General features: G+C 39.4%; 1 protein-coding gene across 2 annotated transcripts in view; it reads right to left on the bottom strand.

Annotated features, from left to right (window-relative positions):
- Positions 1–25,445, bottom strand: part of HMCN1 (hemicentin 1) — a 211,555-nt gene that overhangs the window by 117,399 nt on the left and 68,711 nt on the right. Inside the window, exons 12-20 of one of the 2 annotated variants that reach the window (XM_074907071.1) lie at positions 15,980–16,121; positions 15,435–15,562; positions 14,638–14,751; positions 13,264–13,422; positions 12,326–12,520; positions 6,593–6,691; positions 4,984–5,111; positions 2,855–2,999; positions 1,214–1,326 (exon numbers count right to left, since the gene is read on the bottom strand). In XM_074907071.1, coding sequence (XP_074763172.1) covers positions 1,214–1,326; positions 2,855–2,999; positions 4,984–5,111; positions 6,593–6,691; positions 12,326–12,520; positions 13,264–13,422; positions 14,638–14,751; positions 15,435–15,562; positions 15,980–16,121 — 1,223 coding nt within the window. The remainder of the gene's footprint in view (positions 1–1,213; positions 1,327–2,854; positions 3,000–4,983; positions 5,112–6,592; positions 6,692–12,325; positions 12,521–13,263; positions 13,423–14,637; positions 14,752–15,434; positions 15,563–15,979; positions 16,122–25,445) is intronic. The other variant, XM_074907072.1, reaches the window with a different exon arrangement.

The following is a 25,445-nucleotide window of genomic DNA, read 5'->3' as shown; positions in this document are numbered from 1 at the left end:
GAATTTCCCCTACTTAACCCCATTGCTGAGACTGATTTTTCATACGAAGAGCACTGTATTACTAATATAACACTCAGTCTGATATTTTACTCTGCAATATGTTACATGCTCTTTAAAACAGTTCTGCAGACAAAACAACTTACAGTCAGTCTGATTGAGTTGAGCAAAATTTTAATTTACATTACAGTACTGCTTCTGTTGTTTATGGCTGAGATGGACAAAATATTTTATATTAACTAAGAAGTCTGGCCCCAAAATTCCATCCATACAAATTAACTAACCAACCAACTTTTCAAACTCCTTGAGTGTCACTATCTAAGCAGTAACACGAGCAGAAGCAGAAAACTTGTTACATTTTACAGGCCCCAATTCTTACAAGAAAATTAACAAAAAAAAAAAAAAAATATTTCAACTGAGTTAATTTTGACATTGATTTCTGCTGTCAAAATAGATCTTGTATATATTATACAAAATGTTTCTTACCCATCAGACACTTCCTGGACTGTATTGAATATTGTAAGTGATAATTAAAAAAACCACTCCTCCCATGTTTTCCTCCCATACCAAACCAACACAGTTAACTCTGTTCTATTCCTTCTTTTAAACAAAGCTGTTCACAAGGTCCCAATCAGTTATATCTGAACAACTTCTGAGGCACAGCAGTGCCTCCACAGCAATATCATACAAGCTGTATCATACCCCAAATAACTGTTATTACCAGAAATCATGCTGTTCAAGTAGGGAAAAAACCAAAGCCTGACTTTCAGACAAATTCCAAAAAATGTTGAGGTCCTCTTGTCAAGGACATGATTGAAAAGTGACAAGTTAACTGCAAAATGCCATTGTATTAGACACTGCCCTCAGAGGAAAAAGTCATCTTAAAGTAAGGCTCCAAAACAAAAATGAACTTTCAATCTGTGGCAGGTTGCCTAATCTCAAATTATCAACATGCAAAGGAATATAAACAATTTCTACAGTGTTAAAAACAAAGATAGAGCAATAACCAAAGCCCCTCCAAAGAACAGAACACTGATCTATGGCTGGACCATGGCCAGAAAGCACTGTTCTAAGAAACAAAAGCAGGTACAAATAAATGGAGATTTCCATCACAACTGACGCTTTTGGCCAAATTTCTTGCAAATAGTTTTTATGACAACTAAATGATGTGTTCAATTCATCTTTCACTATGAACAGCACAAAGATGATAAATTACCTTGGACCAGACAATAGACGGCTTAGGAACTCCACTTGCTTTGCATGGTAATGTTACTGGGATTCCTTCAATGGTACTAAAGATCTGCTGTCCATGCTGAATAACAGGCAGAACTAATAATAAATGCAAATATAAAACTCATGTAGAAGACATTTCAAACCATGGCATAACTCTTACAATAAAATTCTTAACAAAATATTCAATAACTACTTCATACAGACAGCAGGATTTGGGAATTTTCAGCCTCTTCTCTGAACCCTAACACTGACAATGACCAGCCACTTTCCCCTCCACTCTCCAGTCCTTCATGACAGAATAAATACCTGTTCATAACAAAGCATGCCAGCCACAGGTTGATCAGTGGATTAGGTACATACAGTTTTAAATTGTCAGTACTTCACATAGCTGACAGCAATCATTTCAGAAAGTCTTTGTCGCAGTATCTTCTGATGACATTTTAGGCTTCCTGAAAAGATACTGTACATGATTCGACCTATACAGCACCTTTCATGAGAATGGATTCAGCATTTTTGGTGCTGAATCAATTTCCATTGATGGACAACATTTTGAACAGAGCCATTGTGAGAGTAAAGAACTGATCACACTCCAAGCTCATTTAGTCTTTGTTATAAATACTACAAAGTTGTGCTAACTGCAGTGATGGTTTCTGCAGGGACTGACTGTTAGATGAACTTGAATAAATATACAAGATCACTTCACAAAATCAATAACAAGAGATAACAAGAACCCCAGTTCCCTGACTTAACTGATCTGGTTTTGAATTTACAACAGCAAAAAGATCAGATTTAAGGCTATTAATATCAAGAACTAGATCTTTCTAAAAATATACAAATATATTCCTTTCTGTTCTCAAGTTCCAAAATATACCAAAAGCTAGTGCTGACATGGAAGACCTTATCAGACACTGAGTACTTGCCTGCATTAAAAAGTAATAGCTATTCTTAACACAATAGGATGTCCCAGCATCTTCAGCGAAGCTTAAAATACATCTCCCATGATTAGTTTAACACATGAGAAAATTTCAGGCTGTAAAATTTAAAGTGCTCGTGACCCCACACAGAGTTAATAAAAGTATCTTCAGCTGAAATATGCATGGGTTACCACAATGCTAACACTATGTCTTGCTGTCACTGTAATTTTTATTATGTTTCAATTAAAGAGAAAAAAAAAAAAAGGCAGGAAAAAACCCAAACATATTTTGCCAAACTAATTCATTTTAATTCTCATCCTCCCATGAGTTGCGCTTCCTTGCATCAGTTACAAAACGCACAGACAGCATTTTTCATGGTTTTCCACTAACCTCCACTCACATCTGTTTTGTTAATAAAGCTAGAGATGAAGACTGCACAGCCCAACCTTTGCAGATGTTTTAAAATAAGTATCTTTTACGATCCCTGAATGGTGTTATCTTTGTTTTATTTTTAAAAGTCTCAATCACTCAGTTATTTCCTGTGCAGTGGATCCAATTTCTCACCATGTTATTTTATGAAGTAGCATCATTACAGAAAAGGAAATCTGAGAAACTAGTATAACTAACAAAAAAGCTGTAGCGAAGTCTGCTGTAAGAAACACACTCTCATCTTACATTCAGTGCAAAAGCAACAAGACAGTGTTCCTTACCATACACATTAACAGTAGTAGTTTTGTTGCTTGTCCCAGCAACATTACTCGCCATGCAAGTATAATCGCCGCCATCCTGCAGCCGAACTCTTTCCAGGTGCAGGCTCCCATCGCTGCGAACATTAATGTAGGGATTGGGAACCACCTGCCAAAAGAGGGATGCAATGCTTTACTGAAGAAAATACTTGTTGATAACATTTAATTTGGGATGCATCTTGGCTTTACTTGACTACTTCACATACAATAAAAATTCTATGTTCCTGGAGAATTTTACTAGAGCTTCTCCTACTTTCCATCTTTCATAAAGAGCTAATTTTAAATAAGGCTTTTGGTAGCACCTCTTATTTACTGCTGGAGTGAAATTAAGATCTGCATCAGCAACTCTGCTCTGCCACAGCACATATAGAACTGCCACTCATGCTTATAATCATGCAGCAAAGCAAAAACAAATTTAGCTGAATTACTTTATTGCATTTTTACTGGTTATTCCAGTAACCCAATTTGATCATAGGCCAGCTCTCGACAAGTGCAATGACTTGTTCTCCCACAAACAGATCCTTTCCTGGTTTTGTTTTTTTTTGTTTGGGTTTTTTTTTACAGTTATCAAAAACTTTTAACTTGCCACATGCATGAAGTAGAAGAGGTCAGCTCTGAAGCATACCATTGTGAAAGAAAAGTTACAACTTTCACCAAAGAGTAGGTTTTTTTAGAAGTTATATACCCTATAGCAACATCAAAAAAATCCACAATCTCAGGAACACAGACTTGCCTTACAGAAAGGCTGTTAGAATGCAAAATTCTTCCAGTCATGGCCTGCTCAGAAAAAGCTGCGTTCTTCCCTAAATATAACTTACTCCAACACTTTCCTTGGAGCACAGTTTTTGCTGCAAGCTTACAATTACAGGAAACTAGCATTACTGTACAGAGGAATTAGCAACTCAACAAGGAAGATTCTGCCAGTATTTCACACAGAAGTTTCAACCCGTGCTGCTTGCACCTACGCAGTCTAAAGAAAAGGTCAATGACTCCCAGTGATAAAAATATTGAGCTGAAAACTCTAGCAAGTGAAGGGTCAGGTAGTGCCAGGGTTCTGCTTAGTGATAATAAATAGAAAATTTAGCTATAATTTTTTTAATTACAGCTGCGGAGAAAGGGCTTTGGGGAGAAATTAAGAAGCAAGATAAAAATCAGAGCTTCATAGGGATCTTAAAGTCAGTAATTCAGCTTCTACCAAATAAATTAAATTTCACTCAGACAACTAGCCCAGGCACTGTGTCTACACCACCACTCTGTCTGCAGGAGTTATAAACTGGCAACAGTATGCTCCCAGAGGGAAAGAAAACACATTCACTCATGCTCTGAGCAGGGCACCACTAGGAAAGCAGGATATGGTACAGGGATACTGACATTTATCTCATCCCATCAACAATGGTAAGAGTCAGGACATTAAAAATAAAAGTTAATCTACAGAAATTTTCTGAAGTTTTTATTTTTAAAAAGCAGGGGAAAAGAAATGCCTTTCAGTTACCAAGGTTTAAATTCCAGTACATTTGTCGTTCTGGCAGGTATATTCCGCTAGCTTCTATATTCAGAGCCCAAGTCTGAAATTAAAGAGCTAACGCGAATGCATAAAACTGTTTTGAAAGTAAGTAAAACAAGATAGAAGGATAATTATCAAATACATTGGTTTCAAGTTCTTTTCTAGACCTTCACATTCCCCACTACCATCTCCTATTCCTTCATTATGCTTCAGAGTTAAAAATTTCCTAATGTGGGTCATGATCAGTGAGGTTTTCGTATTTTGAACAGTAATAAATGTCTGTACTATGAATGACAGCACCTGCAGAAACTCAGAAGCATCTACTGCCTTACAGATAAAGCCAACCGTCTTCTCCTGAAGAAGCAGCAGCTCCTGCTGAGTGGTGGCTGTCGGCTGTAATTCACCTTGAAGACACCGGATCCTTGTTTCCAGTGAGCTGGTCCAATCTCATGAAGCATCTTTATTTGTAAGCATAAAATCTATTTGTCCATCAACTTTTTTACATAAAATCACATTGTTGTCACAGCTTCAAGTGTCAGTTGCAGATTTTCTCTGCCAATAAATCTTACAGGAAACAAAACTGTCTTACCACCATACTGTTTTTAATCCACTTCCGGTCTGGAATGGGGTTTCCAGCGAGCAGCACACATGGCAAAGTGAGCTGCTGGCCTTCAATTACATTGGCTGTGGCTGGACTTACTCCAAGCAGAGGTGTAACTTGAACAAAAGAAAGAATTAGAAGTAGTTATTAGCATTTTTTATATATTCATGCAAAACATTACATTTCAATTTTTATTATTAGTCCTGTCACTAATGCTACTTGCAGCTCCATCAGACAAGGTGTCCTTCTGCATAGTACTATACAAATATAGAACAAGAAACATTTACTACAATGGAAACTATACTATTTAAGTTGAAAGAAGGAAAGGGGAGGAAGAAAAACACATTGCCATCAACAAACAGCACAGGATTTCCAACATACTTAAATTTTATAACAAAAAATACCAGATGGAACTCTGGTATCTGAAATGTCAACAGTGCAGGCAGGAAAAAAAAGAATGAAACAAATGAAGGGGTGGGGTAACAAAGGAGAGAAAGGAAGCTAGAGGAATACATATACAATGATCTTAAGACTAAGGAATGGCAGCAAATGGAAGATGTTGTCCAGCTGAAATTGGATCCAATCTAGTTTCTCCCTGAAAACGTATGTTCCCTTCATACCAAGTTGATATATTATTTTTCCTTACTTGGGCAAAATACTGAAGAACAAAAGTAGCAGGTTTGGAGAGGACAAAAGTATAAGTGGTGACTTCCTTTGGGCATAAAATTTTAAAAGATTAGAATAGAGGTCAAGAGCCCAGCAGAAAATTCTTCATACTCTGTAAAGAGACAACAGAAAGTGCTCCCTGTGCACATGCTTGGTAAACTAATTTTAAGTAATGGGGATTAAATAAGTTTTAAATAGGTAAAAACATGTCTATCAAATACTACCAACATTACAGATTCCCACTAAATGTTTTAAGTTAGCAAATGGTTTCTTTGATGTCAGATGGACTCCATTCTTATCCTCTCACAAATGTATATATTCCATAGCATTATTTTTCCTTTTACTGCCAATTGTCCAACTGAGATAATAAATAACTCCTTAATAGCACAGCTATCGCCAAAGCTAGACACTTACTGTCTTCTTGGATCACTAAGATTCCTTTCCAGTTATATCAACACACTAACCTAAGCACGTTCATTGCTGCTTTGCTTTTTATTTTTTTTTTCCAAGATGAATTAAATGGCAGAAACCCCATCATTAGCATTCATCATTAAGGTGATTTTTCATTCCTTAATAAATTTACTTCAGATTAAGAAACCGAAGTCAGGATAAATCACTTCTTTAAGGTCCATGTTATGAAGTGTAGATGAAATTGATTCAAATTAACGTAGTCAGTCAAGAAACAAATGTTCTAACATGTGAAATTCACTGAAATTAATTACAATATTCCATACAAATGCCTTCTGATTCTGTGTGGATGACTACATGTGTAAATATAGCATATATAGGTACGTCACCATGTATGTACATAACCCACAGACATCCTACTTGTACAAACACCACCAGCTAACACCTCCTCCAGTGTACTCCAGGCACTGAAATGCTGCCAGTCTTTCCTTGCACTGCCATCACTGACATTAACCAGTCTTACCCAGTCCAGTTACTGTGATTGTGGCTGGCTGTGACTGAATCCTTCCAAACTGATTCTCAGCTTCACAGATATAAGTTCCTTCATCACTAACCCACAAATCTAGAAGGGAGGAAAAAAGAGATCCAATTGCAGCATTTGGAATGATACAGAAAGGTCTGCAGTACATAGACAGACACCCTATGCTTTTGTCTTTCAGTTTCAAATATTTGGTTTTGGCCAGGTCACCAAGTACGAAGCAATGACTATTTTACTTGAGTAAAAAAAGCATTATTCACATATATATGATACTTTTCATCACTTTACGTATTGCATATACTTTAATACAGTATATACTAATGTGCATAAATAATATACAGTAGTATACTATAAATCTACATAGGCTATCACATATTGCCTTGACTATGGAATAGTGCTTACTGCATACAGCAATGTGTGGCTGTATGTGAACAGACACCCATAAAACAGTACATAAGACATGAGTTCTGCACTGCATGTACAGTAGAGAAATTACTTCACCCAACTTGCTTATGTCTAGAAAGGAATCAAAAAAACCTAATTAAGAAAACAGAATAACTTCAGTTAGCGCAAGGGTGACTGAAATGTTCCAGGTAAATGAAGTTGCAAAGCCACCTACAGAATTTTTGGTTATTACCTGAATTAGGACTTCTCTAAAACAGTGAGTTTAGAAACAATTCTCACAAGAAAATAAGAAAATCCCTAGCTCCTCAGTAGCAGAGACCATAACCCACGTATATTTAAATAAAGGGTAAGCGGTCACAGCGAGCAGACAGGGCACAGACGCTCTCCGGGTTCTAGAACTTATCTGAGCTAGCCCCTTTTAACCGTCCTCCATGAGTAGATTGAACCATGGTCTCCACTCACATCAAAACCACCGCCAGAAAGAACGTGGCGACCCAGACGGAGCTGCCACGCAAACATGCAGAGGTTCAGGTCCCAGGCTGCAGGGAGTGCCTGAGCCTGTCGGTCCTGCCGGAGGGCAGCAGGGACAGCACCTGTGTGCGCTGCCATCAGCTGGGTGACCTGCTGAGCCTGGTGGCAGAACTCAGAGAAGAGGTCGAGAGATTAAGAAGTACGAGGGAGTGTGAAAGGGAAATTGATTGGTGGAGTAGCACCTTGGCACCCCTAAAGCAACAAGACAGGTAATCCCTCGTCCTCTTGCTATCAGGCAGAAGGAAGGGCCCTAACAGACAAGGGAGGCTGGAAACAGGTCCCTGCTCAGGCAGGCAAGAAAATCCTCTTCCCACCTCCCTCATCCTCCATGGTGTCCCCTTACAATAGATTCAGAGCCCTGGAACTTTTGAATGACAAAGAGAAGGAGAAAGAAACGAGGAAGACCAAGGTCGACCAAGGCCAGGTCATTCTAGACCAGATATTAAAACCAGCTCTGAAAGGAACCCCAGAAGAGTCATTGTAGTGGGTGACTCCACTCTAAGGGGTGTCAAAGGCCCCATATGCAGACCAGACCCGCTTCATAGGGAAGTCTGCTGCCTCCCTGGGGCCCGCGTCAAGGACCTCAGAGCAACACTCCCTACCCTAGTGAGACCGAAGGATTACTACCCTCTCCTGTTTTTTCAGGTAGGTAGTGATGACATCACCAGGAGAAGGCCTAAAGCAATGAAGAGAGACTTCTGGTCCTTGGAAAAACTGCTTAAGGAGTCGGGGGCACAAATTGTGTTCTCCTCCATCCCTATGGTTTGGGGGATGGATGAGGAAGATTACAGGAGAATTCATCAGATGAATGGGTGGCTCCAAGACTGGTGTTACCAAAACGGCTTTGGATTCTTCAGTCATGGGTTGGTATACAGGGCACCTGATCTTTTGACATTAGACGGGATGCACCTGTCCCAGAGAGGGAAGGGGATTTTGGGGCAGGAGTTAGCTGGTCTCATTGACAGAGCTTTAAACTAGATTTGAAGGGGAAAGGGGGTAAAACATTAGCCAATCTGAAGTGCATGTATACCAATATACACAGCATGGATAACAAACAGGAGGAGCTTGTAGCCGTGATGAAACAGGAAAATTACGATATTGTTGCTATTACAGAAACATGGTGGGATGCCTCCCATGACTGGAGTGTGCCAATTGATGGGTACAAGCTCTTTAGGAGGGACAGACAGGGAAGGAGAGGTGGTGGGGTGGCTCTGTATGTTAGGGACTGTTATGATTGCTTTGAATACAAGTGTAGTGAAGACAGGGTGAAGTGTCTTTGTGTTAGAAACAGGGGGAAGGCCTACAGGGCAGATGTTGTAGTGGGAGTCTACTACAGGCCACCCAACCAGGACAGAGAGGTAGATGAGATATTTTATAGGCATTTAGGCAAAATCTCAATCGTTTGCCCTTGTTCTTGTGGATGACTTAAACTTCCCAGATATTTGCTGTGATACAGAGAAATTATTACTTATTTTGAGATTAATTTACTTATTTATCGAAAACTGCTTAGCAAATTATTTACTTATAGCAAGTTACAGTACTTTTTTAATATTGCTAAGAATCCTGCTTGCCCAGACTGTTCTGTGGAATTTTACCAAAGACTACTGTGTTCATCAAAACAAAGCAGTTCACTGTGAAAATCTACCAAGGATTACAATGTTCAGCAAAATATTATACTTTTGGCCTTGAGTTAGATGGCTCTAACTAGCTGGAATTTTGCTAACGAGTAAAGATAGCTATACACAAATGGTAGAAGTTCTATTGGTTCTCTTATCTAAGATAGAAAAATAAACCGGCTGAAAAACACTTTTGTTATTCAAGAAATTGGCCAAGAGAATCTGCGCCTGTTCCGTGGAAAAAACAGGGTGAGAAAGACTACAAGCCTTCCTCCCAAAGACTCCCACCAGGAGGCAATAAGCAGGTGCGAAGATCAGCCTTTGTAACTAACCCAGCCTTACTCATGCATACGTATGTTTGTGTTATGTAATCCAATGAATATGGATATCCACACTCCATAAGTTTTTGGTAAAATGTGCATTGGGTGTGCAAGCTTTGTGGATAAATCCCCTTGCACCCCGGCGCTGGAGTAAACATACCTGCTTTATAACTCTATTTGAGTTGTCGAGTCTTTTTTTCTGCGAATCAGCTAGAAATACAACACAGCAGAGCGGGACCAGTCCCAGAGATTCCAGGAATGTGTGGGAGACAACTTCCTGACGCAGCTGGTGAGTAAACCGACCAGAGAAGGTGCCCTGCTGGATCTCCTCTTTGTGAACAGAGAAGGGCTGGCGGACGACGTGGAGGTTGGAGGTCGACTAGGGCACAGCGATCATGAAATAATACAGTTCTCTATTCTTAGAGAGGTCAGGAGAGGGGGAAGCAGAACTGACATCCTGGACTTCAAAAGGGCTGACTTAGACTTGTTTAGGCACCTGCTTGAAAGGATCCCCTGGGAGACTCTCCTGAAGGGTATAGGGGCCCAGGAAGGCTGGGTGCACTTTAAGAAAGAAGTGTTAATGGCTCAGGAGCAGGCGGTCCCCAGGTGCTCTAAGAGAAGCCAATGCCAGAGAAGACCACCCTGGCTGAACAGGGAGCTTTGGCTGCAACTCACAGAGAAAAGGAGACTTCACAGCCTTTGGAAGAAGGTGCTGGCCACACACAGTGATTACAAAGAGGCTGTGAGGCTATGCAGGGTGGAAATCAGAAGGGCTAAAGCCCAGCTGGAAATTAATTTGGCCTCAGCAATCAAGGATGACAAGAAATGTTTCTATAAGTATGTCAGTAGCAAAAGAAAGTCCAGGGAGAGTCTCCGTCCCCTGCTAGATGCAGGAGGAAATATGGCAACAAGTGATGAGAAAAAGGCTGAGGTGCTTAATGCCTTCTTTGCCTCAGTCTTTAATAACAAGACCAGTTGTACTGAGGGAATCCAGCCTCCTCAGCCAGAATACAGAGACTGGGAGAACGACCACCCTGCAATCCAGGAGACAGTCAGTGACCTAGTGCATCACACAGACATACACAAGTCTCCAGGACCAGATGGGATACACCCGAGGGTGCTGAAGGAGCTGGCTGGGGTGCTCGCCCAGCCCCTTTCCATCATTTACCAGCAGTCCTGGCTGACTGGGGAGGTCCCAACAGATTGGAAATTGGCCAATGTGACACCCATCTATAAGAAAGGTCAGAAGGATGATCCTGGAAATTACAGGCCTGTCAGCTTGACTTCAGGGCTCAGGAAGCTGATGGAGCAGCTCATCCTAAACACCATCATGCAACACATGAGGGATAACCAGGTGCTCAGGCCCAGTCAGCATGGGTTTATGAAAGGCAGGTCCTGCTTGACAAACCTGATCTCCTTCTATGACAGAACAACCTGCTTATTGGATGAGGGAAAGGCTGTGGATGTTGTCTACCTTGACTTTAGCAAGGCTTTTGACACCGTTTCCCACAGCATTCTCCTGGCAAAAATGGCTGCTCAAGGTTTGGACAATTGCACACTTCACTGGGTAAAAAACTGGCTGGACAACCGGGCCCAGAGAGTTGTGGTAAACAGAGTTAAATCCAGTTGGTGACCAGTCACGAGTGGTGTCCCCCAGGGCTCGGTTTTGGGGCCACTCCTGTTTAACATCTTTATTGATGATCTAGACGAGGGGATCAAGTGCACCCTTAGTCAGTTTGCAGAGGACACCAAGTTTGGCGGGAGTGTTGATCTGCTCGAGGGTAGGGAGGCTCTGCAGAGAGACCTGGACAGGCTGGAGCCATGGGCTGAGGCCAACTGGAGGAGTTTCAATAAGGCCAAATGCCGGGGGCTGCCCTTGGTCCACAACAACCCCCAGCAGCGCTACAGGCTTGGGGAGGAGTGGCTGGAGAGCTGCCAGTCAGAGAGGGACCTGGGGGGGCTGATCGACAGCCAGCTGAATATGAGCCAGCAGTGTGCCCAGGGGGCCAAGAAGGCCAATAGCATCCTGGCTTGTGTCAGCAATAGCGTGGCCAGCAGGGACAGGAAAGGGATCTCACCCCTGTACTCAGCCCTGGTGAGGCTGCACCTCGATAACTGTGTTCAGTTTGAGGCCCCTCACTACAAAAAGGACATTGAATGACTCAAGCATGTCCAGAGAAGGGCAACGAAGCTGGTGCAGGGTCTGGAGCACAGGTCTGATGGGGAGTGGCTGAGGGAACTGGGGGGGTTTAGTCTGGAGAAGAGGAGGCTGAGGGGAGACCTCATGGCCCTCCACAACTACCTGAAAGGAGGGTGCAGAGAGCTGGGGATGAGTCTCTTTAAGCATGTAATAAGTGATAGGACAAGAGGTAATGCCCTCAAGTTGCACCAGGGAAAGTTTAGACCAGATGGCAGGAAGTATTTCTTTACAGAACAGATTGTTAGGTGTTGGAATGGGCTGCCCAGGGAGGTGGTGGAGTCCCCATCCCTGGAGGTGTTTAAGATTAGGGTTGATTCAGTGCTTAAGGATATGCTGTAGGTGGGAACCGCCAGTGTTAGATGTACAGTTGGACTAGATGATCTTCAAGATCCTTTCCAACCTAGATGATTCTGTGATTCTGTGAAGAATGAAGCCAATGCCCAAACACAACCGAATTCACAAACACATGGGAAAATGAACTGCATGTCAAAAGCAATGAAGTCACTATCAGAAACACATTCTCTGATAAAAATCTAGTCTTTTTACAAAGTTATCAATTTTATAAAGTGGTATAGTAACTTAAATACATTGCATATGTCATATTTCCTTCTGGAATCTTTATTGAAAGTAAGTTCAGTCTACCTACTATTAATAGATAGAGCTCCCGTTCTGAGTTGACTGATAGAACTAACTGCAAATGGTCTTGAGAAAAGGGAAGCACCATTTAGCCGCCTCCATTTAACCTTTGGTTCTGGGTAACCCTGAACATAGCACGGCAGTGTGATGTTTGAGCCAATATCCACAGATTCATCATTGGGTTCCTGCGTGAAAACCGGAGGAGCTGGAAAGAGAAAAAAACCAAACAAACTAAAGAGTACACAGAAAGTGAACTGGGATTGCAACATAACATTAGCATTCTGCTTGCACTATTGACAACCTAAATTTATGTCTCTTTATGTACAATTAATCTTCTAACAACATATTCCCAACTAGCAACACCTTACAAAAGCAGCCTTGCATGCTCTGTACTTACAATAGGGAGCTCAGAAATGGGCTAAACATCTCTAAAAAAATTAAGATACAGCCACTCCAATCAGACAAACGTGCATACTCAAGTGTTAACATTGTTAAGTTCCCCATCTCCTTCAAAGAGCACTGCTCATTGCTTCCAAAAGCATGTGTGCCTGACAGGAACACACATTTAAGAAGACATGACGTGTCACACCACAAGCAGTTAGAAAGAATTAGGGAAAAAGAGGAAGGACTAAGTTACAATAATTTTACTTAGTAAGTTAGTATAATATATTCTCTACTTGAGAACTTTGTTGAGATTTCAGTTTCCTTCTCCTCTATCTCTCTCTTCCTCCTCATGACTTTTATGCTTTGCAAAAGAAGTGTAACGTAAAGTTGGAGCCCAGATAAGACAAGGAAACAGCTTAGTGAACACCGTCAAAAAGGTGTTCCCAGCACACACACAGGCTTACACGTTTTTGTGAGAAAGATTCAGACAACCAAGGCACCGTTGATCAGATACATAAACACTGAAATTAAGAGTATTTACTGTCTAGATTGAAAACTACTTACAGCCAACATCTAGAGTTATCTTTCCAGAAGCTCTGCCTGCATCATTGGTAGCCACACAGGTATAGTCACCAGCATCCAGGTCTTGTGTTTCCAGGATCTTCAGAAGACCCCGATGAGTATCAATAATGAGAAATGCTGATGCCCTCAACTCTAAGTCACCTAAGTTCAAACAGAAAAAAAAAAAAAAACAAAACCTGAAATATAACAGGGCATTTATCAAAGTTATTCCAACAAAACAATGTCCGGTTTTGAGATTAGTTCACAACATGGCTGTATTTATTTAGCAAATGAGTACTCTGACTTCTACTCAACTGAGTGGAAAAATTCATTACTTCATTAGATACAATCTTTTTTATTTAGTTGTTTCACTAGGGGAAGGCAAACCCAAGTAGCTTTGGACAGAGACCAGCATTAGGACAGTGTGCTAGGCTCTATTTCTCCTTCCCACTTGAGAGGCTACATGTGGTGGCCACTTGTCTGACAGCTCTGTACCAAGCTGAGAACTCCAGAAAACCTAGAAAACAGCTCTGCCACCTCTCAAGCTCAGCCGGAGCCACAATACTGATGTGTAACATTCAGAACTGGCCCACATGTACTCTTTGGGATGATGTCAAAAAGCCTGTTGACTCCTGCTTTAAAATACAAACCATTCACTAACTGCAGTGAGTTCAGAACATGCTTTCTTTGAGGGAAGATTATCTGCAAACACACAATAGAATTTGGTGCTTTCCCCCAGTCACTGTCAGAGATGAAATGTTGGACTGGATAAGCTATCTGTTGGCAATATCTACCTAACAAGATTATTGTTTTTCAAGAAAATCAGCAGGCAGGTGGTTTATACAACCACATACAGGAGTCAGCCGCTTCTTCTGAGGACAAATGTTGAGACATGGGATTCTCTGACTTGCACTTAACTCCAGAAAAGCTCTTGCAGTTCTGAAACCCAATATACTGCCTCACTATGAAAAAAACTGTCAGAGACACCCCTGAGATTCAGGAGGAATATAAAATTCCCTAGGTGTTACAAAGGAATTTAGGCAAACATCTGATGGGAAAAACAGAAAAGTTATTTGTGATTTTTGTACCATATAGCTAAACAGTTTCTACAGAATGAACATTGTTTAAATAAGCAAGAGAGCTAGCTTTTTTTAACTTATTAATTATGCTACAGCATATACATTCACTGTATTTAAACAGGAGCAAGAATTTATGCCCTAGAGGTCAACTGCCATATCTTCTAGATTTAGAGAATTTCACAAGTCAGTCATTAGTTGAATACTACATAAAGCTTTTGAGAAAATGAAGTCACTTCAAGACCACTGTTCTAAATATTCATACTGAAGTAAATGAAGCAACACAAAGCAGTAAGTGCACCTTTAAACCATTTAACCTGGGGATGTGGGATTCCAGTTGTTTTACACTCCATAATAGTTGTGTCTCCAAGAGCAACCAGAATTTCACTTTGAATTACAGTCAATGTTGGGCCCTCTAAAAAGAAACAATATATATAAAAAAAAAAATTAGTTCCCCATCCAAAGCATATACCATTTTTAAGGCATACACCATGAAAGACTAATCTTCTCTTGTTATATGAAAGACTATTTGCATTAAATGCCAAACAGACTTAAAAAATCATGCAAGGTGACAGATAAACACTGGGAAACATGAAAAAGTAAAGTCTGGTCCAGAACATCTAGATCATACATAGAATACACAGAGAATTTACGGATAGAATAGGAAGAGTCAGAAGATTAACAGTCACTCTCCCTCTCCAGCTTGATGTTGGTCATCAGAAATTTTAGTACTCTGCTATTAATAAAGTAACATAGTGTTTAGAGGACACAATTTGCATTAGGACTCCAGAGTGCTAAGCACACTGACAGAATTTACAGAAATTATTCCTTTCCAAAGGCTTAGTCAGGTTTGCAAGCTTACCACACATTAATACCCAATTTTAGGTTGTTTGTTTTCTTAAAAACAGTACAAAAAGAAACATTAAGCCCCAAATATCAAAAACAAAAGGGACATTCGTGATCTGCTCAACATCTTTCATGAGTTTTTTTGAAATTTCTACCAGTATGTTCTGCATGGTTCTACTATTTTTAACAGTTACTCCCTGATGATGTATTAGCTTGCTTTTTTAATTTCACTACACTGCTTCTTTTACTTACTGATGTATGTAAGGGTGGATGTCTGTTTCTCTGTCCCAGCAGAGTTACTTGCCAAGCAACCATAAGTTCCTGCATCTTTTGGAATTGCCTTTCTTATGATTAAGGTGCCTTCTGGGGTCAATCTATACCTGGAAACACAGGGGAGACCAACCAAAATGATTACTTAAAGAAAAGAGAGTAACAGCTACATCCACACTCCAAGCAGCAATAGCAGCATCATGAGCAGATGGTTTATAAACATCCTTGCTGTTTTTTTCTCCAGATAAACACAATATTAGTATTATTATGACTATCAGAGTTATCTGTGCATTTAGTGAAAAGCGTTTAAATTAATCTTGCAAAAAGCCTTCTGAAAAAGAAAACTAAAGTATTTCTATTTTAAAATGAGGAAACTGAAATTAAAAGTTATAAAAGTGAAGGCTAAGGTATTATTTTCAAAACTCAGACTCCTGTAGAAAAAGCAGTCAGAGTATTCTGGCATCCTTCAAAACTTCTCTCTCACGTAGGCAAAATTAAAAATAAATAAAGCAAGCTATAATCCCTACCTGCTTGAACCAATAATAAACATATCGTTGTGTGTCCATACTACTGTCGGCTTTGGATAACCTGTTGCAGAACACCTGATAGACACTTCAGAGCCTTCTGTAAAAGTCTGATTCTTAGGTGAAATGACAACCCTAGGTGGTTCTAGTGAAAGAAATTAAAAATGGCAATTAAAAATATCTGTTTAGAAAACAGATTATAATAACAACTTTATTCCAATTTTCAAACAGCTCTATAGTAAGAAAACAATCCTAGTAAAGGTCAAAATCCACTTGTTTCCTCACTTCCTCTAGCACCGTCTGCCAACATAAAACATGCATATCTTTATAAAAGTTAGTAAGTCAGAATTCAAGATACAGAGACCAAATTGATTCACACGCCTACACAGTTTACTTCTCTCTGAGACACTGAATTTAAAGCCCCCAAATGGTGGCACCAATTCTGGCAAAAAGCTGCCAGAACCAAGCAAAGTTCATCAACATGACCCACCAAGGTGACGCAGCCAGGCTGAAATGGGTGTAAGTTGTGCAGGGTCATCATTCTGAATAGAAACTATAAGAAAATTAGTGGTTTCACACAATTCAAGTTGAATGTAGTAATTATGTAATAATTAAGTTCATGTTGTATTTGTATATTATGTAATTTTAATGCATGCTTCAAACTCAAAGCAGCAACAGAGCTATTTTTGACAAATATAAGACAAATTCGTGCAGACTCCTGAAAACTAAAGTAAATGACCACAAATCTTCAGGCAGGCCAAGAGTAAGAATATAACCTGAGTGATAAAAACAGAAGTCACAATACAGTGACAGTACACACAGAGAAGGGAGTTAACAGCAAAATCACATTGAAGACAATTGAATCTGCAGTGGATGTTATGGATTTCAGCTGCATTTTCACTGGAAAGGTGATTAGGTGAACTTCACAGAATTAATTCACTTATATCCTTAGACAGATTTTTTTCAATAAAGATGACCACCAAAACAATTCACTGTGGCAACTGCCACTTTCTTCTGTCGTACATACAATTTTGTCTTCCTCACTGTGGCAAGAACCACCACACCACAATGGAAGTAGCAACTTGTAGCACTAACTGCTGCTACTTCACCTTAGTTATGGCATGACACTGGCTACTATTAGATTAGTAGTATCGATCTTAATCTAAAGAGCTTTGCCTCTTGCTAATCACACACTGTATTAACATGCATTCCTCCGCAGCTGCTCTTTTTACTATCAACCACAGAATAAAAAGCCCAACTTTCCCTTCTGGGAGAGTAAAAGAGGCTAAATACATGTGACACAGAGGTATCTTGAATGTAGGGCTGCTCTGCATAGCTCTTTTTTATTTGCTTCAGTAGGAATTACACCATCCTATAGACCCAAGTGATGTCTGACAAGTTTTCATGGCTGCTAAGGAAAAATGTGTGTAAGAGCAAGTATACACAATATATGTGTGTGTGTGGCATAATCCATCAAGGACAAGACAAAGGTGTGATGCTGTACAACTTCCAAATGAACAGCATAAATCTTTCTAGTTCAGTCTGTCCTAATGCAAACAGAAACAATTCAGAGTGCTACTACAAATGCCTTTCTGGAAGAATTAATACCCTGCCCTTTTCATTATCATTGTGGGGAAAAAGATTATTGTCTAAATTCTGTGTTGTAATACCATTTGCTTAAAAAGTTAACTAAAATCCACAGGGCTGGAAGGATTCTCCCTCCAGAAGACTGTGCTGCTTCTAGGACAGAGATGAGGCAGGTTCTGCTTCCTGGCTGGCCAGAAACTCTCTGGGTTTTAGTCAGCAAGTTTTTAACTAAATGGCATTAAAACATACAACTTAAAAAGCAATCTTCCTCCCCCCAGTCTCAGCACACTTGATGAGAAGGGATTAATGATGGATAGAGAATATGATAGAGAAATTAAATGGTTTTCAAATGCTCAAACATGAAATTAAGAGCACAGATAAGAACAGCAGGAGACCTCTTTACTCTTTATATGGGAAAAGTTTATCAAGAGTAGCAGTGGTTTGGGAAATACACATTGGCAAGCCTAGATATTAACCACTGAGTCACACTCTGCTGACTTTAACAAGGTGTCTGTGCCTCTGCAGGTCCAAAGGTAATTGGTAAGTGGATACAACTGTCCAATGGATATGAGACCTTTTATTGTCTGTTACTACAGAATGTTTTGTCCTGTATATTATCTGTTACTATAGTCCACAGTTACTATAGAATGATTTGTCCTGTAATACATCTTACTGAATAGGAGACCAAGGTTCCTAAAGAGTAACTTTGAAATGCAGTTAGTTGTAACATCAGTAAGCAAGTCACAGACATAACTTTGTTTTAACCATTTTAGTATACTTAAAATATTTGAACTATGTTTTGTTTGAGTTTCATGAATGTCACATCTGTTAGTGTTTCATGCAAACTTATCTGCATGCCCCTACTAACAGAAAACATCTCTTTCAAAGAGAACTAATTGTTGTTTTGAGGAAGGCTCTGGGGAACAGAACTATATTGCCAGGATTTGATGACTCTTTTCAGCCATTAACTAGAAGTTAATAACTGAGGATTCTGAGATCTTTAAGTAAAAGTGTGTGCAAAAAAAAAAAAAAAAATCACACAACTACACTACCAAAGAGAAATAATTAAATAATAAACAGAAACTAATTTGCACAGTTGCAAAATTGTAAACACACATGCATATAATGCCTTACCCTTTCCCTTCTTAAATTTATGTCCATTAACCTTCCTTCAGTTCATTAGCCTTTCAGTGGTAGACTGTTTAATAAAGCTGCAGAGTCCTGAAAAAGTCACTCCTGTGTCTAATAACAGCTCTGAAACCTGTGAGCTCTCAGAAGAAAGATACCAGAGAAAGGCAGAGCCATAGTTCCAGAAGTACTAGGATTAAATCCAGATACAAAGGGGCAGGAAGAGGCAAGAAATGGATGCAAGTTAAAAAGCTGTCCTCACGTGATTCATGATGTGCTTCTCAGCTATTTTTATTTTGGTTTAAATCCTTTCAAGAGACCCTAGGAGATATTCTGCATGTTCTGGTCTTCAGGAAGGACTTCTCATGTTGATACTAGGAAACTGTTTGTCTCAGATGGCAATCACACATCATACTTCAGCAACACACCATTAACCTCTACAGTTATTTTCACACAATTATATTATCAGGTGAGCAAAAGAAGGCGGAAAAATATCTGTATTTAACATATAATCAATGAAATTAATTGAAAAAAGTCAATATACACAGATGTAATTCCAGGTGGTAGCTTGAGTATCAGCAACATTACATTTGCCACTAACCATCTTTTCTTGCTCAAAGACCAGCAACCAGGCAGGCACACAGAATAGGCTTTGTTATGTGACAGGTCAATATGATTTCTTTAGCTGTGTTCTTTGTATCATAGGGGAGAAGAATTGTACATGGGCAGGAGAAGCACAAGCTCCTTACAGTGCCAATCCCATTCAAGGCTGTAGAATAAGCCTTTTGATCTATGTTGTTTATGTATAAAGCTTCTTAAGAAAACATTTGGTGTGAAGATTTAAGGGTCTGAAGCATTCACACTTGTAACTATCTTTGCCCTAGTATTCATTGAAACCATTTGAAGCAGTTAAACTTAGCATGAAAAAGGGACAGCAAATACCAAATTTTTATATGGTAGAAATTTTTATTTAATACAATAGAAAAACCCTCTTTTCACCCTTTATTAGTAAAAAACAGATTTATTGCCTTTTTTCACTACTTTGCTTACCTCTTATTTTTAAAAATAAAAACTTAGCCCCAAAGGCCACCCTGCAGATGGTATTTGACTGAACTATTACCTGTAAATTATCAATATTTTTGTGCAGCACTCAAAATTCTTCCTTGCTTTTTACACTAAGAGCATTTTTTTGAAAACTCGATGGTTTAACCTACTCCCCTGACAAGTAATGCATTAACAAGGCTAAATAAGAACAGGTATTTAAATGTATCTATATCAAAAGAAACACCATGTAAGAATGCAGCAGTTTGCATGTTTGTATTAAATTTTTACAAGGGTTTGATTTTCATAAAATTTCACTTCAAGACCATACAGTAATTATACAGACCCTCTTACATATACACAGATACTGGCAGAGAACATATGAAACCCCAATCCCTGCATCCAGTCTGTTCATTAGCAGTTCTCTATAGTTACAATCCACTCTTGTTAACATCAATTAAATGGGTCTGAATTGACCTACTTGGGCTTCTAACTGCCAAGACACTGCAAGAGCAGATGCTTATCACAAAGCCTTGCTTTCAGCAATACAGTAACTGTTGAGTTGGCATGAAACATTGTCTTCAGACCAAAGTCCTGTGTAACCACAGTGATGTCTATGAATTCTTCTGTTACTGTGCGTTTTATGGATATGGCTTAGTTTTTCCATGGGGAAACTTATAAATGAAATTGAATGGCTTTGATCTCAAACTATATAAAAACTTACATTATGTTAGTGTCAAGAGTGTGTATCAGGGGGGTGTGTGTGTGTGTGTGTGGAGAAAAATATCCAACTCTACTATTTTGATAGCTATTAATGTATGTCAGTGAGACAGGAGACTGCTTATGAAGCATTCCTCCCAGAGAATAGATTTCTACTTTGATGTCAGACCAAGAACAGAATTCTCATTACATCTATGTTATGAAATAATAACAGAAATACACATAACCTTTCACTACATTCACAAAAGGAATCCTCTCCATCTAGCTGATTTCTATTAAGTTGAAATCATGTTTTAGCAACATGTATTGGAATTAATATTGAATTTTATACTTTTGTTAACAAGCCAAATGAAAGAAGTGAAGAAAACTTGCACATAAACAGAAAAATTGACAAAGGCTCCTGTTTGAATAGAAAGCTGAGAACAGATTTCTTGCAGTATAAATAAAGATTAAAACATTCAATAGGGATAAACAAAAAGTAGCCTTCAGCATTAATCAGCCAGTCACATTCATCTGTACTTTTGGCATCAACCAAGTGAACCTAATTAAAAAGAATATTGTATTTGGACATTATCATCTTGCTTCATTCCATTGCCAAACGTCTCACTTAGCTGCCAAGTTCCCAGTGCACCTCTCAGTGCACCCCCAGCCCCGCCGCAGCGCAGGGTGTGTCGGCTGCTCTGCAGAGGCAACGCCATGGAAACATCTGTTTCCATAACTGCTGAACCATTAGCTCAGGTAAAAGACACACGGCAGGAGCATTCATGGTTGCTTTTGTGAGACTCTCCACAAAGTTTCCAAGCATAAAAACTTTTGTAGGGTGAAGGGTGAGTGTTATTGGGATCTTCTTGATGTTCAGCTGGGAAGTATGCACAAGCTGCAGTTTCACTGGTGCCAACAAGCAACCTTGGCTACCACAGGATAGAACAAGTTATTCTGCTGTGATATACCACATAGCACCCACCCCAGCACTAAGGAAGCGTGCTGTGAAAAACAACAGAGGAAGGACCACCTCTCTATAGGCAAAATTGCTGCTTCCCAAGAGACATGCAGATACGCACTACACAGTCTTCTCACCAGAATTGTTTTCCATAACCTCCCTGCACTTCCCTGTAACTTGGCATTCACTGACCATATGCTGACTCTACCAGAAAAAAATAAAGCACATGGTAAGTATTCACCAGCTGTGAACAAGAGGCCATAAAGAAAGCATCTGACACTATACATACCACATAACTGGCCTTTACAATGACCTCCCAGCAGGGGACAGACCTGCAGAAGGAAAGGAAATGGGTTCCTTGCTGTCTCCCTGTCCCAAGTTTCTACTCAGCCCTAGAAGTTCCTAGACTCAGGAAAAACCACGTGGTCAACACCTTCAGAAAAAGAAAATTAAAACATCAGGCTTCCCGCTCCAGCAGAGCAATGTTGACATGTTGCAGATAAAGAAACATCATCTTGGAAAACCAGTACTTCACAGAAAGTGAAATGGGGAAATTCTACCTCTGGAACTTAGTGGGTCCTTCTCAGGAGATGTGTTCCCAACTTCACAAGACAAGAGAGGCGCTTCACTTTATTGAAATGTAAATTCAACTTGATTATGCTCCTGTGTATCACCGAGGCAGGCACACAGCCCTCCTGGAAGGGTTGCCAGTCAAACACCTTGCTTACAGCTACAAACACAATACCTCATAATCTAATTAATGATTTCCTTGTGCTTTTTGTTGCAGAGATCGAATACCCTGCAAGAAGCTAGTTTCCAAGAGATCTACATGCTATATCTGCCTTGAACCAGAGATTTGCACAGGTCAGAAGACGTTTAGAAATCAGTGCTTCTAGACATGTTACGGTTCTGCTCCCCCAAGCGTCCTCTTAGAAATCCTTCTAAAAGCCTAAATTTTCTGTGAGAAATAGCAAGCAAGTAATAAGCATGGAATCAAATGACAGAAATTAAGATGCATGACACTAACTTTGTTTTCTTTAATGCCCTAATTTTTTATCTTTCATCAAGTACGCACTTAAATTCTTTGGAGTAAGAACTCTTCCTACGATGCATAACCTGAATACTATAAAAAAAATTACAAACGCTTAATCACTGAAGTTGAATTTGTGACAAAGAAAATTTAATGACAAAGAAAATGTAAAGATATTTCTAGCTGAAAGAGCTTTGTTTATCCTGCTTTTGTACTGATCTGTAGAGAATGTCACTCAGGGAATATTTTTAAAAGAAAACTCCCAAACAATACATTCAGGCCAACTCATGAAATCAGGCTGTAAGAGTGATTGGTCTAATAACACAAACAATTTTTTTCCCCATCAGTTCCCTTCCGCTGAATATAGAAAATAACTTCTTACAAACAGTGACTATGTGGAGAAGACAAATTAACTTGGGGCTGTTCTTTAATTTTCTTGAGCAGCAAAGAACTCCAGAGGCTGCTCGGGCAGTTCCTGCCCCTTCTGCTAACCTGCATCTCCTGTGCAAGAGGCTAGTTTCTGAAAAACAGCTTAATGACTAATCATTGAGCCTGCTGTGAATGATAATTAGCACCTAGGATACATACAGATTCATCTCTTTCTTACAAAGCATACTGACTTCTGCATCAAAGAATGTTGCTGAGAGTTGAACCGTTTTATTTCTCACTCTAACAGGGGTCAAAGTGCCACAGTGATAACCGATTTCATATAGTAACTTTAAAATACAGAGCCCCAAAAATATACCAACTTATCTTCTCAGACAGTTCCAAATAACAGCTTAGATAAGACACACAGAAGGCACTAAACTGCTCTTCATTCTTTAGGACAGACACCTTGCATTTAATTCAGTTTGAAACCACAAATAAAGCAGTAATACTTCAATTTTATTTCCTTTCTTGTTTTATCTGTGTTTAAATACTTTGGTACAGTCTAACAAACTTCTCCTTGGCCATTATTCAGTGTGTATATCCATGCATCTAAGTGAATGATATTCACATGATCAGTGAGAGATCTCAAAGACTATGATGTTTATTTCTGTATCATCTCTTTTCAAAGAAAAGAGCAGAGGAAATTCAGGGAACAAAGCACTGGGTTATGCCAAGGAGGTAATTTACCTTTTGTCCATCTAGACAGTCTCCTGGTATTATTCCAGATAAGTACATTCATGCTGAAAGTCCTGTTGTGTTCATTCAGTTCTGGTTTCTGATCCTTGTCCGGGATGTACCCGAGTATTACCATCGCTTTGGTTGAGCCAAGTCACATACACCATCTCCTGAGCAATTTTTTTTTCAACCTGGATTTCAAGCTCTTAGTTGTTAAGTGCCCACATCAGTTCCCTACAGCAGACAGAGAGGTTGCGTCTGGTCCGGCTCATAGGTCTCACTTTCCCACATCGCACATGAAATGTAGTTGACTCCGTTCATGCAACAGGACAGCACTCTTGGCATGTGTTGGCTTGACAAAAAGATCACTTAGACTTATCACATCAATGACAATTCTTCAGTGCCCAAAGTTAAACATACACTTTATTTCTTATGTGGGCAGATGGAATGCATAATATGCAAGCTTATTTCTTGCAGGGGCAGCTTAGGTGCTTCTAGCACAGGTCACTCTGAATTAACAGTGCTAAGTGTAAGCAGATGCTAAAAATGCGTCAGTCATGATGGTGATCCTAGACGAGTGTTTAAACATTTTTAAGTGTTCAGCAAATAAGCAGGTAAAGGAAACCCACCATGCTATGGTCAGAACAGTAACTACAGCACATACAATTTTATTTTACCTGGACATTCCGATCAAGAAATACCCCCTAATACTATGCTGACCTGCATGCTGTTCCTCAATGAGCTCAACGCACAACAGCTGGCAATGGATTACCTTAGATGGCTCCCAAAAAGACAACAGTTCAGTATTGCCTCACTTCTTTTTAATCTACTGCTGGAATTCATCATACACTGTGATTATTAAACACAAACATCTCTACTAATTGCCAACATAAACACAAGCAAAAGCCATAAAAGTTTCTACATACTATACAGCTGTGTTGTAGAGGCAAAAGGCAGTTGCAGTCATTAGAAGAATGCTTCGTTTTCCACTCTTACTTACACCAGAAAATATGCAAAACTAAGACTAACATAAAAATCACATTTAGCATCACCTGAATTTCAGGAATCTGAGTTTTAATAGTGTATCTGAAATTCTTGGAGGGGGACAGAAAAAAAAAAAAACACACCACAAATCAATCTCTTCAGCATACACACTGTTTCAATTTAAAAAAAAAAAAAGCGCAAGTTCCTCAAAATCTGCCCCAACTCAATACCACTTATGTGTATGAAAACAACAAGAACAAAATATTAAGCTACCAAAACATGTGATATTCATGCCACCTGATAAACACGCACATAGCAAACTCAGATTTTGCCTACAAGACTGCAACAAACTGGAAAGAAAAAGTTTACGTGCTCATGGAATTTCCCTCAATGAGGAAATTTTCATTTTCATTTTTTCATTGAAATTGAAAGTTTCATTGAAAAATTTATAGGATCATCAACGTTTCACACTCCTGCCCAATCTCTAGCCTCACACAACTGCAGTATGCTCCCTCCAGGCTTCTGATAAATAAGAATAAGTATCTGAAAAAGTAATAAGTGCCCTTAGAAATTCATTTATGTTTCCATATAACACCAATCTGTTGGGAGGACTTAAGCAATTCACATTACACAGCCACCATTTAATGAGTTCCAAAGATGAGCATGTACTTTAAAAATTAGTCATAGCACTCAAGAAGCACCAATACAGTCCTAGAAGGCTCAAGATCTTATACTCCTTGCAATGTATAAAACTGCATTCAGTGCCTTTTCAGACTACTCTGAGCAGTACACTGCCACTTCACATAGAGGAACAAGTTTTAAACAGGATCTTCACCTTGCTGTGCTCAGCATTAGTGTGGGACAATTAACTTAGTATAGTATGATGTTCTTCACACAGAACACACAACTGGGGGAAAAAGTCAACTCTCATTAAA

The sequence above is a fragment of the Athene noctua genome, chromosome 5, assembly GCF_965140245.1.
Source record: "Athene noctua chromosome 5, bAthNoc1.hap1.1, whole genome shotgun sequence".
Lineage (NCBI taxonomy): Eukaryota > Metazoa > Chordata > Aves > Strigiformes > Strigidae > Athene > Athene noctua.
The sequence above is the reverse complement of the archived record's forward strand: the minus strand, read 5'-3'. Positions and strand labels throughout refer to the sequence as shown.